The 15,546-nt window shown below is 47.0% G+C and overlaps 7 protein-coding genes across 7 annotated transcripts; 3 read left to right on the top strand and 4 right to left on the bottom strand.

Moving 5' to 3' along the window:
* Positions 1–377: 377 nt before the first annotated feature.
* N7471_001386 (uncharacterized protein) lies at positions 378–1,757 on the top strand (the record flags this gene model as incomplete). Its single annotated transcript, XM_057274107.1, has 1 exon — positions 378–1,757. The coding sequence occupies one exon, from the start codon at positions 378–380 to the stop codon at positions 1,755–1,757; it is 1,380 nt and encodes a 459-aa protein (XP_057142286.1).
* Positions 1,758–2,496: 739 nt separating this feature from the next.
* Positions 2,497–3,213, top strand: N7471_001385 (DJ-1/PfpI family protein; the record flags this gene model as incomplete). The annotated part of the gene is made up of 1 exon (XM_057274106.1): positions 2,497–3,213. The coding sequence occupies one exon, from the start codon at positions 2,497–2,499 to the stop codon at positions 3,211–3,213; it is 717 nt and encodes a 238-aa protein (XP_057142285.1).
* A 60-nt stretch (positions 3,214–3,273) lies between these two features.
* N7471_001384 (transcriptional regulator family TF) lies at positions 3,274–5,525 on the bottom strand (the record flags this gene model as incomplete). The annotated part of the gene is made up of 6 exons (XM_057274105.1): positions 3,274–4,001; positions 4,055–4,320; positions 4,378–4,566; positions 4,639–5,214; positions 5,278–5,352; positions 5,404–5,525. The coding sequence occupies 6 exons, from the start codon at positions 5,523–5,525 to the stop codon at positions 3,274–3,276; spliced, it is 1,956 nt and encodes a 651-aa protein (XP_057142284.1).
* A 1,267-nt stretch (positions 5,526–6,792) lies between these two features.
* N7471_001383 (uncharacterized protein) lies at positions 6,793–8,031 on the bottom strand (the record flags this gene model as incomplete). Its single annotated transcript, XM_057274104.1, has 1 exon — positions 6,793–8,031. The coding sequence occupies one exon, from the start codon at positions 8,029–8,031 to the stop codon at positions 6,793–6,795; it is 1,239 nt and encodes a 412-aa protein (XP_057142283.1).
* A 542-nt stretch (positions 8,032–8,573) lies between these two features.
* On the top strand, positions 8,574–9,959 carry N7471_001382 (Zn(II)2Cys6 transcription factor; the record flags this gene model as incomplete). Its single annotated transcript, XM_057274103.1, has 2 exons — positions 8,574–8,588; positions 8,658–9,959. The coding sequence occupies 2 exons, from the start codon at positions 8,574–8,576 to the stop codon at positions 9,957–9,959; spliced, it is 1,317 nt and encodes a 438-aa protein (XP_057142282.1).
* Positions 9,960–10,410: 451 nt separating this feature from the next.
* N7471_001381 (uncharacterized protein) lies at positions 10,411–11,718 on the bottom strand (the record flags this gene model as incomplete). Its single annotated transcript, XM_057274102.1, has 4 exons — positions 10,411–10,615; positions 10,677–11,382; positions 11,455–11,524; positions 11,605–11,718. 4 exons carry the CDS (start codon positions 11,716–11,718, stop codon positions 10,411–10,413), a joined length of 1,095 nt encoding a protein of 364 aa, XP_057142281.1.
* Positions 11,719–14,126: 2,408 nt separating this feature from the next.
* N7471_001380 (secondary metabolism biosynthetic enzyme) lies at positions 14,127–15,044 on the bottom strand (the record flags this gene model as incomplete). The annotated part of the gene is made up of 1 exon (XM_057274101.1): positions 14,127–15,044. One exon carries the CDS (start codon positions 15,042–15,044, stop codon positions 14,127–14,129), a length of 918 nt encoding a protein of 305 aa, XP_057142280.1.
* Positions 15,045–15,546: the final 502 nt, after the last annotated feature.

Genomic DNA, 15,546 nt, shown 5'->3' with positions numbered 1-15,546 from the left:
TTCTAGTGTCTCAAAGGCCACATTTACCAATGCAATGATCATTCTACACATAATCCCATCATTGGCGTGACTGTAAACTTCGGCGGGGTTAAAACCCCCTCATTAGCGATGCTTGGCCTACTTAACACGACACTAGCGATGGTGGCCTCGACCAAGTGCCCCATAGAGATAGTCATCACCTGTCATCATCTGTCATCATCTGTCATCGCCTGTCATCACCTGCAATCACCTGTAATAGCCTGTCATCACTAGGTGTGCACTCTGTCGAGTCATCTCGCGTTGCTAATGGTCTGCACTTCTCATTCTGTTCATATCCAGTGCTTCTCATACAGTAACAGTGAATCGGCACGGATCAAACTCAAGAAAATATCATTAAAATGCCTTCTGTAATCGGGAAGAAAGCCCTTCTTCTGGGTGCAGGCTTTGTTTGTGAGCCCGCCGTCCAAGCGCTCTCCGAAGCAGGCGTCAATGTCACTGTAGCCTGCCGCACTCTAATTGTCGCGCAGGCCCTCACCGCAAACTACAAGTCTACCACAGCTATCGCTCTCGATGTAGTCAACGAGCCGGAGAAACTCTGCGCGGCCATCTCCCAAACAGATATCGTCATCTCCCTCATCCCCTACGTTCATCACGCCCTCGTTGTCTCAGCCGCCATCAAATACAACAAACCAGTCGTGACAACGAGCTACATCTCGCCCGCCCTCTGGGCACTCGACGACCAAGCCAAGGCCGCAGGTATAACAGTCCTCAATGAGATCGGTCTCGACCCTGGCATCGACCACCTTTACGCCGTAAAGACGATTGACGAGGTCCACAAAGCAGGCGGACAAGTGGAAGCCTTCACGAGCTACTGTGGTGCTCTCCCTGCACCAGAGAACTCCGACAACCCGCTGGGTTACAAGTTCTCCTGGAGTCCTCGAGGAGGTCTCCTTGCCCTTCTCAACTCCGCACAATGGTACCGCGATAACGACATCGCAACCGTGGACGGAAAGAATCTGATGGCTGCTGCCTCACCACAGCGCATTTTCCCGGGGTTCAACCTGGTTGGATACCCCAACCGAGACTCAGTCGTTTTCCGCGATTTTTATAACATCCCCGAAGCACACACCGTCTTTCGGGGCACCCTACGATATGCCGGGTTCCCTGAGATAATCCGCGCGTTGGTGGCCATTGGGTACTTCTCGCAGGAGCGACTGGCTGTGCTGGAGAGATTGGGTACAACTTGGGTGCAATTGACTGTTTCCCTACTTGGACTTTCGGAGTCCTCGTCACCGAAGGAGGTTGAAAATGCAGTTAGGCAGAAAATTGAGGCGTTCGTCACGGACAAAGACGATGTCGATCGTGTATTGTCAGGTCTACGGTGGATTGGTCTCTTTGGTCCCACGCCTGTTGGTGGATATGGTACACCTCTTGACACGCTCTGTGCCGTGCTGGAGACCCGAATGGCCTACCAGCCTGGAGAACGAGATATGATTGTGTTGCAGCACATCTTTGATATCAAACATGCGGATGGTTCGGTGGAAAAGAGATCGAGTACTCTAGTTGAATATGGGGAGCCTCTTGGTCCGGGGTGTCGCAGTGCGATGGCGAAACTTGTAGGACTTCCCTGTGCTGTAGGGGTTCTGGCTGTGTTGGAGGGACGCATTCCGGCGACGGGTATGGTGGCGCCTTGGTCGAGTGCGGAAATTGCCAGGCTGTTGCGGGACGAACTAAAAGATAAATTTGGCATTGAGCTGAAGGAGCGGGTTATCACATGAGTCGTGGTGTGATACTCAGTATGCCATTCGATTCATTTCTAGAGGTGAAACTTAGACATAACTTTTCATACAAAATAAGAACAGTTCCGAAGTAATTATGCTCCATGAATAGGGTATCAGTGAGGCTTGAGTCTGAGCGCCCTTATAAAAGCAGCGGCAACCAGAATAGGAAATCCCCACCCGTCAAAGAAAATCCGATACGTATAGCTACCTATAGCAGGCTTGTTTAATCAACGTTCAACACTTCAACTAACCCCGGTAAACAATATAGCGAGATGGAAATTGATAACTCTTGGAATATACCTTCTATGACTTTGACCCTAGACATCTCAATCTTCAATTATGCCCTAAGATGTGCTGTCTAGTTTAAATAACTATGCTAAATGGCTCATCGCTGGAGCTGACTCCCAATCTGGTCTTAATCGGAGACGCCTGAGGAACTGCATGTTGACGCGATACGATCTCCCCATGGTCCGTAAGGAATCCCTGGAACTCTAGAATCTTCCAACATAGATTTCAAATCACCAAATCACGGACACGGTTCATGAGTTTACCACGTTGCCCGTACTAATATTGCCGACCACGGAGGACGGAACCGTCGAACAGCCCGCTCCGCGATTATGTAGTATTCCAGAAAATGGCAGCCCTAAGTATTTAAGCGGCAGAAAAGAAAGCCAATGCTATTGACTATCCATCAACAAACTTCATTTAACATTCATCCTTCGATACTCCTACAAAAATGGCTCCCATCCACGTTGGTGCTCTGCTCTTCGATTACCAGACGATCGACGTTATTGGACCATGCGATCTACTCAACTCCGCGAGTAAGATGCTTACGGAGGGTATCAATCTCTACACCCCCGTGGATCCGAAAGTTCTAGCAAAGGCGCCCGAATTTGTCTTCCACCATATCGGAGAGACCCTGGAGCCGGTGCGCCTACTTACAAGCTTTGTAACAATGGTGCCTACGGTTGCTGTGGATGACGTCCCCGAGCTGGATATCCTCATCGTTGGTGGGGATAGCCCTGCGAAGACGAATCTTCCTCCGAAATTGCAGGACCTGATTCGCCGCCATGCTGCCTCTGGAAAGCTACTTTTCACGACCTGCACCGGCGCCGCGGTTGTTGCAGCCACTGGTGTTCTAGATGGCAGGAGGGCCACAGTCAATAACCTCGAGTACAATTGGCTTAAGAAGAAATACCCGAATGTCAAGTGGACAAAGGAGAAGAAGTGGATTATTGACGGCAATATTTGGACTGGGAGTGGAGCTGTGGCCGGGATGGATATGGTTGCCCACTGGATCAAAGAGACTTTTGGGCTGGACACTCTTATACACGCGGCATTGTCGCTTGATTATGAACCACGGGATGTCGATGGACTTTTCAATGTGCTGCCCCAGCGATACGATTCGACCGGAAATAAGATTTCCACCCATGTCTTTCCCGACGAGATCTGAGCTATTGTTATGCTGAAGCTGCAGTTTGGCAGGGTTGAGGTCTGGAGCATGGATAACTTGTCAAAACTCTGCAGATGATGAACCTGTCATGCTAGAAAATGTATCCATCAACAGAAGATCACCCCAAAGCTTCTCATCTTCTATCTTCTGGACTTCCGTAGCAATGGCATTTTGTAGTGTGGGCTGATCCGGAGCCTGGGCGACGCGGCGGCTCGAATACCGCAACGCAGGGCAGCGGTGCAGCCGTTGAGCAGAGGCCCCAAGCTCGTGATGCGCATGGTGACTATCACGAACCTGTGTGAGATTCTCTTTTGCCAATGCATAGGAATTTCTCACACTTCCTATGATCTCAGGTAGCATTGAAAAGAGGCTCTTGGTGGGTATTTGCCTGTCTGGCGATGGCTTAATAGCCTGTAGATTAGACAGCAGTGTATCAAGGTATTCCTGTAAATTCACAGATTGCTGTGCAATCTCCCCGTTCCATTCAGGTACTTCTGGCAGTCCCACAGACAACCTGTACAGCACAAATACCGTAAAAAAAACCTGATACCAAGTGGAACATGGCAAGTTATTATGCTCCGCAGCGGGAATGGCGAAGAACAAATCCAGATACTCCTTGGTAGAGCTGACGCATTTGACTAAGTTGCTGATGACCATTGGAGGTGTGGATAGCATGGTGGAATCTTCCTGTGCCTTTGGAGATGGTGGCCTTCTCTGCCCGTAGCAATATACCAAGCCCATTTCTTGAATCCGGATCTTGACGGCATGATAGCCGTTGATCAGCAATACTAGGAATTCTCAATCAGCTAAATGGAAAGCCCGGAGTTTGGGAGTGTCCTACCCGTGCTGCGAAGATCCGTGGAGAGTGACGACCACCATTCTTCTAACCGCGTCGTGAATCGTTCAGCGTGGATGTACAGCCGAGTTCCGTGGACACCTTCAGACCGGTAGGTCTCGCAGACTTCCTCGGAAAACTGTAGCACTTTCGTCACTGGGTATATCAAGAGGTCCGTGTCGAATTCTGGGTGTTGTTGCAGCATCATAGCGCATCGAAGCATGGCCTCGTGAAATGGGAGATTGTTGGGCTTTCCCGAAGACATTGCTATTCTAAACAAGTCAGCTCAAGCCCATTGGCGCTTATCCGGGTGGAGAATGGCATCTTACATGCTAGACATGTAATAGGAACCCAGATAAGCACGGCATGCTTCCCGGATATAAGTATCACTCATCTCGGTTGGCTGCTCAAGAAAGTCGACAGCCTCTTGATCAAGGCGAAGGTCAATGACCATACTGATTCCGATTTGTAAGTACTGGTAGGCTTGCTGACTTCCTGGAACATAGTGGAAATGGAACCTGACATTGGTCAGCTTGTCAGTGCCTCCGATACCGACAAAATAGAAGGCAGTGTGGGGACTGAGATCTTACCAGGCAAGGTGGACAAGTAATCCCTGGAGCAGATCTAGATCTTTCTCGCCAGCTATGATGACCCGCTGACTGAGAGCTTCTTTAAATTTTCTCATCAGAGCGTCTTGGAGGTGACAGTACTGTGAGGAAGCAGCAGCAACAACTGCAAGCAATAGGAAGGGGCGATGTTCAGCCATCGACGTAGCAGTCCAGTCGGATGAGAGCCGCACAAATGGAAAGTAAGACGCCATAGCGCGGAACCTGTCTAGAAGATGCTCGAGGACGACAGGACCGAGTTCCAAGTCGGTGATCCACGCGGCGTCCATCGCAATGGATGCATCCCAAGACCTTTCTAGGGTGTTTCCTGTGGTATTCTGGTTTTCGCTCGACCCCAGCCCTTCGTCCAATTCAGGACCAGCCAGGCACCCTTGGCTCATCCATTCAGCTGTTGGATGTGGGCTGTCGCTAAAATATTCAGGAATTGCAGCCAGCCCATAATCCGGATCAACGGGGGGTTGGACTCCACTAAGGGGTGCGCTAGATCGTGACAGTAGACCGATGATATTGGTGAGCTTGGATTCAAGATCGACCAGTCTCCTTCATCCCGTCCCTGTCAGCAAAAGTGGGCTCTTGAGTGGAGCACCCTCCACGATCACGTACGGTTTCGCTCGTTGTGGAACTCGAGCTCGCTGTCTCGGCTCTGAAAATATGCATTGAGAGTTTGATCGGGCACATCTACTCAGATTAGCTAGAGGAGAAGTATACGGTTAGGGATGTGACACCCACTTGGTACAAGGCTGTCCTTCCTCGGGTCGAATACATTTGACCTTGAGAACACGGCATTTTTCGCACGCAGGTGTCGCTTTCTTCGGCTGACGAGGTGAGTCCGTCGAGATTGCGTTATCCATCGTCAGTCATATATATGTTCCGTGATCTGACTGTTGTGGGGCTCTTCAAATTTGAAGCATTTTAGCTGACAAATCCTCCTCCTGCCCGCCTGGCCACTCTCTGTGGATCATCATCAGGGGTCATCACGGCAAGTAGATAAGTAGACCATGCCATGCAAAACCGACTTATCAAGAAATAATCTAACACACCTATAGTGTAGATCGTAACGTGATTCAGGACGTATCATGTTCCATGGACATATCCCAAGACAAATGGGCGCACAAAAACGGGAATATATATAAGGTCTCACAGCCGCAGAAAGCCTAATTGGTGATAGCCTTATTTCGGAGACACCTTTAATTATTGAAAATATTGGTCTTTAAAAATCATAATAACCTTCTCAAGCGGTATAGAGTGATAGAGTGTTTCTCGCCGAAGTACTTCAATATTTCGGAAGCAGCCTCCGTGTGGAGATGACATACCACGCTTGCAGTACATGTTTCTAGGTGACACCGAAAATCCCATATTCGCACTGTCATCTGGTAAAGCTTCCGATTCGAGTCTTGTCATATCTTCCAACATAGTATGCCCCATTAATGGATCACATAAAACAAGGAAATCGTGGAAAACACCGTGCACTTTGTGAATCCACTCATTCGAATGAACCGAGACATGCTTTTCGTAACGTGGCACATTACATCGAAATCAGATTTGTGTGACGATGCTACCACATTGTAGAATAGTACAAAGTATGGAGTAAGGGGATAAAGCAAGACAGTCTTGGCTTGTTGGTAAATGTACGTTCATGGTGTGGAGATTCCTGGCTTAATAAGTCAAAAAAAGATGGATACTAATCTGCTGTATCCGATTGCTGATCTTCACGATCCAGCATAGCCGCCAGAACAGTAAGTGCTTTCCTAGAGCTCTCGAGACATCTATGTTGATAAACACTGCTCCACCGAGAGCACTTGAAGATATTGGCTAATACTGCAGCGTGTCCGAATTCGGGTGCGTCAAAGTCGAGTTGGAATTCTGCCGAAACGGATGACCGAGTTTTCAAAAGTCAGTTATCCCCGCGAACTTGGAAGGGACAAGGTAAAATTACCTCTTTGATCAGAGTTAAGAGAGAATCAGCGGAGATTATGATCGCATCGACCCGAGATTTGTCTGCGAGCTTCATGGCAGCTAGTAAGATTCATCATCATCATCTTTTCTCTTTAATCCTGATCACATTCTTCTTCTCCATTTTGTAGATCTGCATGCTCATGCGCTACAGACTCCATCATCTTATCCCTCAGACCTTTTCATGGCGGTAGCAACCTCCCGGTTCAAGTTTTGCGCAAAGATTTCTTCGTCTTTCATAGAAACAAAAGAGGCATTGTGAGGGTCCTTCTGGGCCGCATTCCATAAGTCCTCCATCGACCACTCGTCCGCGTGCCAGCGCCGGGCAACGTAGAAGTGATTGAGAAGTTGCTGAAGACGAACGCGAAGACAGCCTTGGTACCCACTCGAGCTAGAGTGCTGGCTTTTTGGGTCGTAGTCCGGGTCAACAGCCCAGATCCATACATCATCTGGTCCGCGAGAATCCAAGACTGACGCTGCGGCGCTGTGATCTAAGTATAAGAAAACGTTACGAAGAAGGCCTTCCGTAATTCCCTCCAGAATAGCGTTAATCTTGCCTTCAGCTATATCTATAGATAGATACGGTGCTTGCTTCTTAGGAGGCTGAGATCGGAGATAGTTGAATTGCCTCCGTAGTTGATTCAACGTTAATAAGAAAGACTCATCACTACCAATTCTAGAAGGCAAATCAAGGTCCTCAAGGTACCACCGGGATCCGATCTTTGTTCCAGAACCAATAGCGAGGTGCGCCCAATGGAACAAGTTAGATTGTTTTTGTTCATATGACTCCTGGCGTTCAGGATCCTCGAGCTTCCACTGAAGGCTTTGGAAGATTGCATAGCCCCATGGCTTTTTGCCCTCATCTTCCTGCCATAGCTGGCGTAGCCAGGGGTGGCCATGTTCGAGAATCTGCGCCAGATCTGCTCTATCCTCGGCTTCTCTTATTTCATCTTCTCGTCGGGAAGTCTCCGCCTCTACGTTTTTGAATGCATCCGCTTCGAATTCCGCGTAGAAAAACCTTCGCAATCTCTTGAGCCGCTCGAGTGTTTGAGAGTAGTGTTCATCAGAAACTAGCCTTAAATTCTCGAAACAATCGAAACGGATATCTTCTTCCGGGAAGCTAATTTGTCCCCAATAGCGGCTATAAAGTAATTCAACCTCAGACGAAGTAAGGTCTCTAGGTGATTCAGCAGCCTTTTTTAAAAGCTCTTCCTTATTAAGAGTCGTTGCAGCGGAAATGTTTGCCTCTTGAGTTGAGAAGTCAGGAAAGTCGAGAAACCGAACGCGATCCTCTGCACTAATGGCAGACGGGTTGCTTTCGAATTCTTGAAAAGTCGCGAGCAGCCTAGCAGCGTCATCGATATTACGTATGACGCGGATGAAAGATGGGAATAGGTGGTCCATGATTGGAAGGACAGAATTGTAGGAGATCGAGGGGCGGAAGTAGAGCTAAGAAGTGGGAAGAGTACCCGTGGACGCTGTAAGGGTGCGACCTTGGAACAGCCAATGACCACAACGAAATGATTGACTAAGCTAATTTGACTTACCGCCTTTTCTCTATGCCTTTTCAACTACGTTCGCAATAGGTAGTTTTCACTTGTTTCTTCATTATATCACTAACATGAACAGTGCAAGGCCATAAATTTTTCATTAATATATGCCTTTTCCCAATGCAAAGCGTTTAACAAAGACTACTAAAAAGACTATTCTTGTACCTTTATAACGGAAAGAATATTTAAGAATATTTAAACAACTCAAGTAGCTCAGCAATGCTGTAATATGATTGGATCGGATACTTACTCGGGAAATTGTGGGGTTGCTCTCTTTCCCCGACTTTCGTATTCTCTGCTTCTCTTCTCCCTCTTACCTGCAATTATCATAAATTCGGTTGGCTATGCCAAGCCATCGAATTGGCAAAGATAGCTCCATCCCCCAAAGAAGGCGAGATGGCTGCACAGAATGTCGACGCAAAAAAGTCAAAGTAAAGAACTTCTCGCTGGCCAACTGAACGTCGCTAATAAAATGTCTAGTGTGACCTGAAGAAACCTATCTGCTCGCGCTGCACGCGGTTTCCCAAAGAATGCAAATATGATATCAATATCATCAACCAGCATGTCATCACTCACACAAGGCCGAGTGAAGCGAATCGTCGCAATGAAAGCGTCAACCAGAGCCTGAACCCTATCGCTCATCAGCCTGCTCTAAAATTATCACCATTTCTATCATCAAAAGAATCTCAATTTTTCATGCACGTCTTTAACACCGAAACTGCCCCGCGGCTCTTCCCGGAAGCTCCAGCGCTATTCCTGCAAAGAATTATCGCAAGTTCCCTAGAGACACCCCATCTTCTCTATGCCCTCCTCGCATCTGCCTCCAGCCACCATAGCCGACTTGTCCAAGATACAGGACCAAAGTCAAGGGTGTCCTGCTTGAGGTTCACGAACTTGTCAATTTCTAGCCTGCGCTCGGCACTCAATGAAACGAATGCAACACTGACAGCTGAGACTGTCACGACGGCGATGGCTCTGTGCACTAATGATGTGTGCAATGGGAATATGCAGACATGGCGGACTCACCTTGGCGGGGTAATGCGTCTATTAGGTGCCTTTTTGGATAGTCAAGGAACATTACCCATTGCTGATCCTTACATTCAATGTTTGGTCAAATGGTTCACAACAATGGATGTTCTCGCGGGATTATCGGGATTGGGTACTAGTGGTGTGATGAGCTCTGATACTGGGCTACTGGATAGGTCATTTGATCTGTTAAACCCGCATGTTGACGATATATGTGGTTACGCCTTGAAGTTGGCCCCGCTGCTTGCGAGGCTATCTCAATTGATGCAACGCCAATATCACACTGAGCCAAGAATGCAACAAGACGCCTTGACAGAAGCTCGAGAGCTTGAGATTGAGATTCTCTGCCTTGTTGAGTGCAGTGTTTCTGGTGGAGATTCCCTTGAGCTGCAGAGTACCCATCGTGCCTTTGTACACTCTGCTTTATTACACCTCCACCGCCGAATCCAAAAACTCCCAAGAGACCATGAGACGGTGAAAGAAGACACCAGGAAAATTATAGCCGCAGTGGAAGACATCCCGCCGTTCTCCTCTGCGAATATATTGATCCTTTGGCCCATGTTCAGTGTTGGCTGTGAAATCGACGATATCAAGGAACGCGATTTTATCCACAACCGGATGGGTGACATGCAAAGTCTCGGGATGGGAAACTTTACAAGAGCACGAGAGCTTCTGAATAAGTTTTGGGCATCCGAGACATCCTTGTCCTGGGACATCTATTTTGCGAATCTTGGATTGGAATTGGTTCTATTCTAAGCCCTCAGCAAGCCCTCGGGACGTACTATGTTTCCCCTGGACAGCCTACATCCCTGGAGGGCTAACACGTCCCCTGATTTTGGCCTTGGAAATCTGTTCTCCCAATACCCATTGTTCTTTGCCTTTCCATTTTAGTCTACCTTCGTCTACCGCGTAGATATCCTCCGCCTCCGCCTACAGGGTTTGCTGTAGTCCATACATTACGAATCAGGCATATATGAGTGTTAAAGGACAACAACGCTGCTAAGACATCTCAACTTTATCTGGGATTACTACAAAAGCAACATTGAAACTTCACTACTCCTCTCTCTACTATTCCTCCTTCTGTTTATTTCGCATAACCGTCAGAGGCAAGACTCGAGAGAAAGGAGAAACAACACGATCATGAGTGAGGTTGCGATTTATCTTTCTGTTCAAATTCTATACTCGTCCTTGCCATGGAGCCTTTTGTTTAACCGACAATGCTCTTGGTTTGCTGCCAGACTTGTAGCTGCCCCAAAATGAGATTAGTATCAATGGGGCGGCAGTCCCAATTATACAGAAGTGACTGGGCAATTGGGTTCATTAATTGAAACACATCCATCGCCCACGGAAGAGTCGAGATACGATTGGTTGTGATTTTCTCGAGAGTGTTCAAAGTTATCGTAGTATCTTTCCTAATCATAATGTCAGCGAGCAAATCGAGTAATTCCTATGTTTATAGAGGCGATAGCATACACCGTCCTGGCAAGCGCTGAGGAACACAGAAACAATACACTGGGGCCAAGAGCAGTCACTAAAACGGCCCATCGCTTGCCATGCCGCTTTTCATTGTGAAACTTGTCTCGGAGTTTAGACCGTTGTCGGGCATTATACGAATTCCACTCTGGGTGCATGCGACCGAGAATGTTGTCGATCATCGCGCTTGCATCCCCTCGCCCAACTCCAATAGATCCTTTAGATGACTGGGGCTTTTTCCGTGACTGCCATTCCGCAAGTGCCTCCTTGTACTTGCAGTCGAGAAGGACCAAGGCTGCCCGCTTTCGTATTTGATCCTGACCAATGCGCAGGTCCAGCTCACACATGCAGGAGTAGATATTTCCTAGGCTCTCGTATCCCGAACTGCCCCAGTTGGGATTGGACAGCGATGATCTGTCCCATAGCCCGTTTACCTTCCAGTACGACAGATTTTCCTGGATGAAACAGACAAAATCTTTTCGGATATAGTTGGTAAATTCTGTGTTCAAGGACCCCGTTTTACGAAGACCGTTATGTCCCTTTTCTTCACTGGAAGACTGTGGAGGGGGAGGGTGTATAGGCAACCCATGTTCGTGTGGTTCCTGGAGAAAGTGATTTGCTATGTGATCTGTCCTCAATGTCGAGGGGGCCGTGCACTCGGCTGATGGTCGCAGGAGATGTGGAGGCGAAGGTGAATCTGGCGGCACTGTCGCAACATGTCAGTTCTTAAGAACGCCGGCGCAACAAGCGAATGCAGAAGCAGAAAGGGAAACCTTACAGGGAGAGCCACAGGCTCCCAACGTCAACCCGCCGTCTCGTAACCCAAGATCTAGGAGTTCGTATCCCGTCTGTTCATTCCATGATTGTCAGCATTTTAACTAAGCTCATCTCCACAAGTAACCGCACGACGTGGGTTTAAGGTTATTACGACATTTGATGTGGCAATGACGAGCTCGTCAGGAACGTATGTTTCGGTTCCAAGTTGTCCAATGCCGATGTCTTCTAGACGATAGGACTCGGCAAATTCCGATATAGCAAGCATCTGCTGAGGACTAATCCCAGGGCCAAAACCATAATTGCTACTCAGGGATGCTGCTAGCAAATAACAATCCTCTTTATCCAACGTTCCAGTGTCACGACTGCGCCAAGATAAATCAGTCTCAGGCTCTGTATAGATAGATACGACGTAGCGCATGGGTGCCTCACTGGTCTGGTCCTGCGCTTTCCAACATTAGAATTGGGCTTGAAACATTTTCGCCTCCAACAGTAACTTCGTGCCACATAATTCGGAAAGGCTGCAGCCGTCGATGGAATTCTTCCATTGAACTTGCGTCAGTCTTATTGAGAAATGTCCTGACTGCTTCAGCAAAATGGGGTGTGGGTGAACCTGATGACATCGACATTTTGAGAGCTTTAAGTTGCGGGAGTATCCCGGGGAATCTTCAGCCAACTGCATATATATGTTCCCTCTGATGAGATATTAGGCCCCCATAGGCTAGTTGTCAGCAATACACTATGTAGCATGGATATTTCGTAGTTCCCACACTCTACGGCGTATGCTAGCCAGTTAGATTGCATATGGGAGGTTGAGAACTAGGTACATATTTTCAAAGGGGGAGCTATGTCCACTCTAGGCTAGTCCAATGCTACGACAGGTCAATTTAATTTGGAGGTATCATCCATACTACGATAATAAGCAGAGGTTAAAAATAGGAAGGGAAGCCAAACCAAGAACAAGGAGGGTGTGCGAATATTATTATCTATCTCATGTAACTATCTGTTGTAAAGAACAGGATACAGGCCCTAGCCGCCTAATATAATCTCGGGATACTCTAACAACTTCACGGTAGCACCCCACTACAATATGTACGATTTTAGGCAGTTTAAAGAGGGGTAGGCTTACGCCAACTTCCTCAGCACTACTGCGTAGACAAGGATCATAATCCATATGCAGTGCCAAGTTACCACCATATACGCAGTGTTACAGGCCAAGGTAGAAAATGAAAGAGGAAAAAGGAGGAGAGCAGAAAAACAGCCCCATTTCGCCGTTCTCCGCCAATCAAGAATTTTAGCAGAAGCACCCACTGAAATTACCGAGGCTCCACCACGGGGCTCTCAGCTTTAGACTAACTACTTCAGAATTCACAACCTCCACCCAGATCTATCCATCGCCACGATCCCGATTGTGACAGGTAACTTGGAAAGAGATGTGGGGAAAAGGCAATTAGAGAGAACTCAGGGAGCAAGTGTTTACCAAGAATCCATTTGTACTTTTGTAATGTTACTCCGGACATGCCTGTTGTTCCAAGACTCTAAGCGAGCTAGCTAAATGAGACACGCCTAAGGCTTACGGAGTACAGAGGGACCACCTGGGTAGTTGATGGGGGGTCTTATGTAATACTAAGCCAGTGTGCCAACTCCTATCAGTAACCTCTGTCGAGTCTCTCAGTTGGCGGGTACATTATTTATATAATTATTATTGTTAAAACAGATTTTCCTTATTAAGTTAACATAGGAGTTAGCGTAAACCTTCCCGCACTTAACAATGTATATATGTCACCAATACTACTATAATATATCTTATATTTAGTTATATTATTATAAAATAATTAATTCCTTTTCAATTCTACTTTTTATATATAGTGAAATAACTATTTAATTAACTTCCCTCCTAGAAATTGTTAACAATTTCTATACCGAAACAACAGATATATATATTCCTTACTACTATATATGAGAGTTATTATTTGCACACCCCCTATTTACTAGTTGCAGACCTTTTTGAACTACTATAACATTTTTATAGTAATTTATGTTTTTTTTATTACGTGTTTTGCGGTTAGAAAACGCATCTAGAAGGGTGCATTGTAAGGATATTAGGTAGATTATAGGTAGGGGAGGAATAGACGGACAGATGGATTAAAAGGGGGGACATAAATAGAAGTGGAAGAAACCATTAGAGTATTAATAATTATTATTTACAAAAATATACCAGTGACCTCCGCCAACTCTGAGATTGACGGAGGTTATTGGTTACCAAAAAGGAGTTGGGAACATTGAAAAATGTGAAAAGAGCATATAAACATTTTTCGAACACGGGTATGAAGCAACTTGAGATAAGAATGATTCTACCTTTAGTATGGAAAGCAAATCTGTACAGTTTATTGCTAATAGGTCATTGAAAAATATTGATAATATTGATAATCAGATTCAAATAATTTGGATCGACATTCTATCCTGTCTATATCTAGCACGAGTGCTACGATACTAAAGGCCGCCAGATGTGAGTCAGATCTCAACCTCGGTGGTCGCTCTGCTCCAATTGTAATTAAATCTGGGAGTTTTACTACAGAGAGAAACGCACGTTGCATTTATTGACAAGTGATAAGTGTACCACAGAATCGCGATGAACAGAACACGGCTGAGGAGGATCGTGCAAGGAATGTGATCTTACGACGAAGTAGTGAGGGGAGAGCCGACGTCTTTCAAGACGGTAGCAAGCTCTCCCACATAGCTTGACTCAGCCTTCATATACTTCTTATCTCCCAACCCAAAAGACCAGGCAACATTCCTGGTTTGTTGCTTGTCATATGACGGCGCCGCCGCAAAGAAGGCGAGGACGCGGTCATTCACCACAGGCAACTGGTTCTCCGGGAGGTTCAGGGCATAGAATGCCACACGTGTGATAACTCCCGTGTCATACTTCATCGTGACGGCAAAGGCAAAGCCTTGAGGATTCAAAAATGAACGCATATCACGAAATTCTTCCTCAGTGGGAGGTTTGCATTGAGCCAATGCAGTGTACTGTGCAGCCTGGGTCTCAGAAAGTGGACCCGGCGCAGTGAAATACAGGTTCATGGTAGATCCTTCGTAATCAACGGCGAGGAACCTCACCAGCTCCAAGCCTAAGCTACGGAATGTTGGCCTATGGGCCCGGACACAGGGTGGAACTTCTGGCGCGTTTAGGATGTCGTCGACTGGTCGTCGACCTTTCAAATTCACCCAGGTTTTGGCCAAGCCTGTTTCGGGGTGAAAGTCGCACCATTGTTGAGTATCTCCATTGTACAGTGCACTCCAAGATGTGATCAGTCGTGCCATTTGGTTGCCTGGCTCAATGTAGCCGCCCTTTGTAGCGATTTCAATTGTGTCCAATCGCTGCTGAAGGTAGAACCGGTAATTGACGGGATCATTCTCTCGGTTGGTGGTACGCCAGATCACTGCGCCGTCTTGAAAGCAGTTCTTGAAGGTCTTTAGAGCTTCCAAGATGGATGACTCTGAGTAGGAGGCACCGATGGCGTTGGCGGTGCTCTTGAAATCAGTCAAGAACCGCACGGGGTCAAACTTGCTGGGGACTTCAACGACAGTCATGGCCACGGTAGTAAGAGTGGCTTATCTTAGAAGATGAAATGTTAGGAATGCAGTATGCGTTGACAAATTCTGAAAGGGCAGGGTGGTTCTGGTTCATCTTATATATAAATCGCTTTACTCCAGGATGTGACGCGTGTGTGTAGTCAGTATGAGATTCCGACCAGGGAAGGATTACTCCTCAGATTAAATCCACAAAATCAAAATTTAATACCGTCCAATCAAAGGATACGCCAAGTCTGATCTTTTGTGTTTGGTCTGCGGGGAAGTGTTATCCGTCCTTGATTGATAATAAATTAGTCAATTTCAGCTACAAGATGTCACCTCCAAGGATGTAGCCCTGGGTAAAACGCCAGAAAATGTTCTTGCGGCGTATCTTTGGAGTACCCCCAAGGTGGCTTGGCCCCCGCATACTCGAATCCTTCTCACTAGCTGCAGGAAACTAATGCAGCTTCCGATGGAGTCCCCCCGTATTCCTCAAACAACACGGGTGATTCATGATTTG

This window comes from Penicillium samsonianum (assembly GCF_028829775.1).
Source record: "Penicillium samsonianum strain IBT 33392 chromosome Unknown utg000001l_segment0_segment0, whole genome shotgun sequence".
Taxonomy (NCBI): domain Eukaryota; kingdom Fungi; phylum Ascomycota; class Eurotiomycetes; order Eurotiales; family Aspergillaceae; genus Penicillium; species Penicillium samsonianum.
The sequence above is the reverse complement of the archived record's forward strand: the minus strand, read 5'-3'. Positions and strand labels throughout refer to the sequence as shown.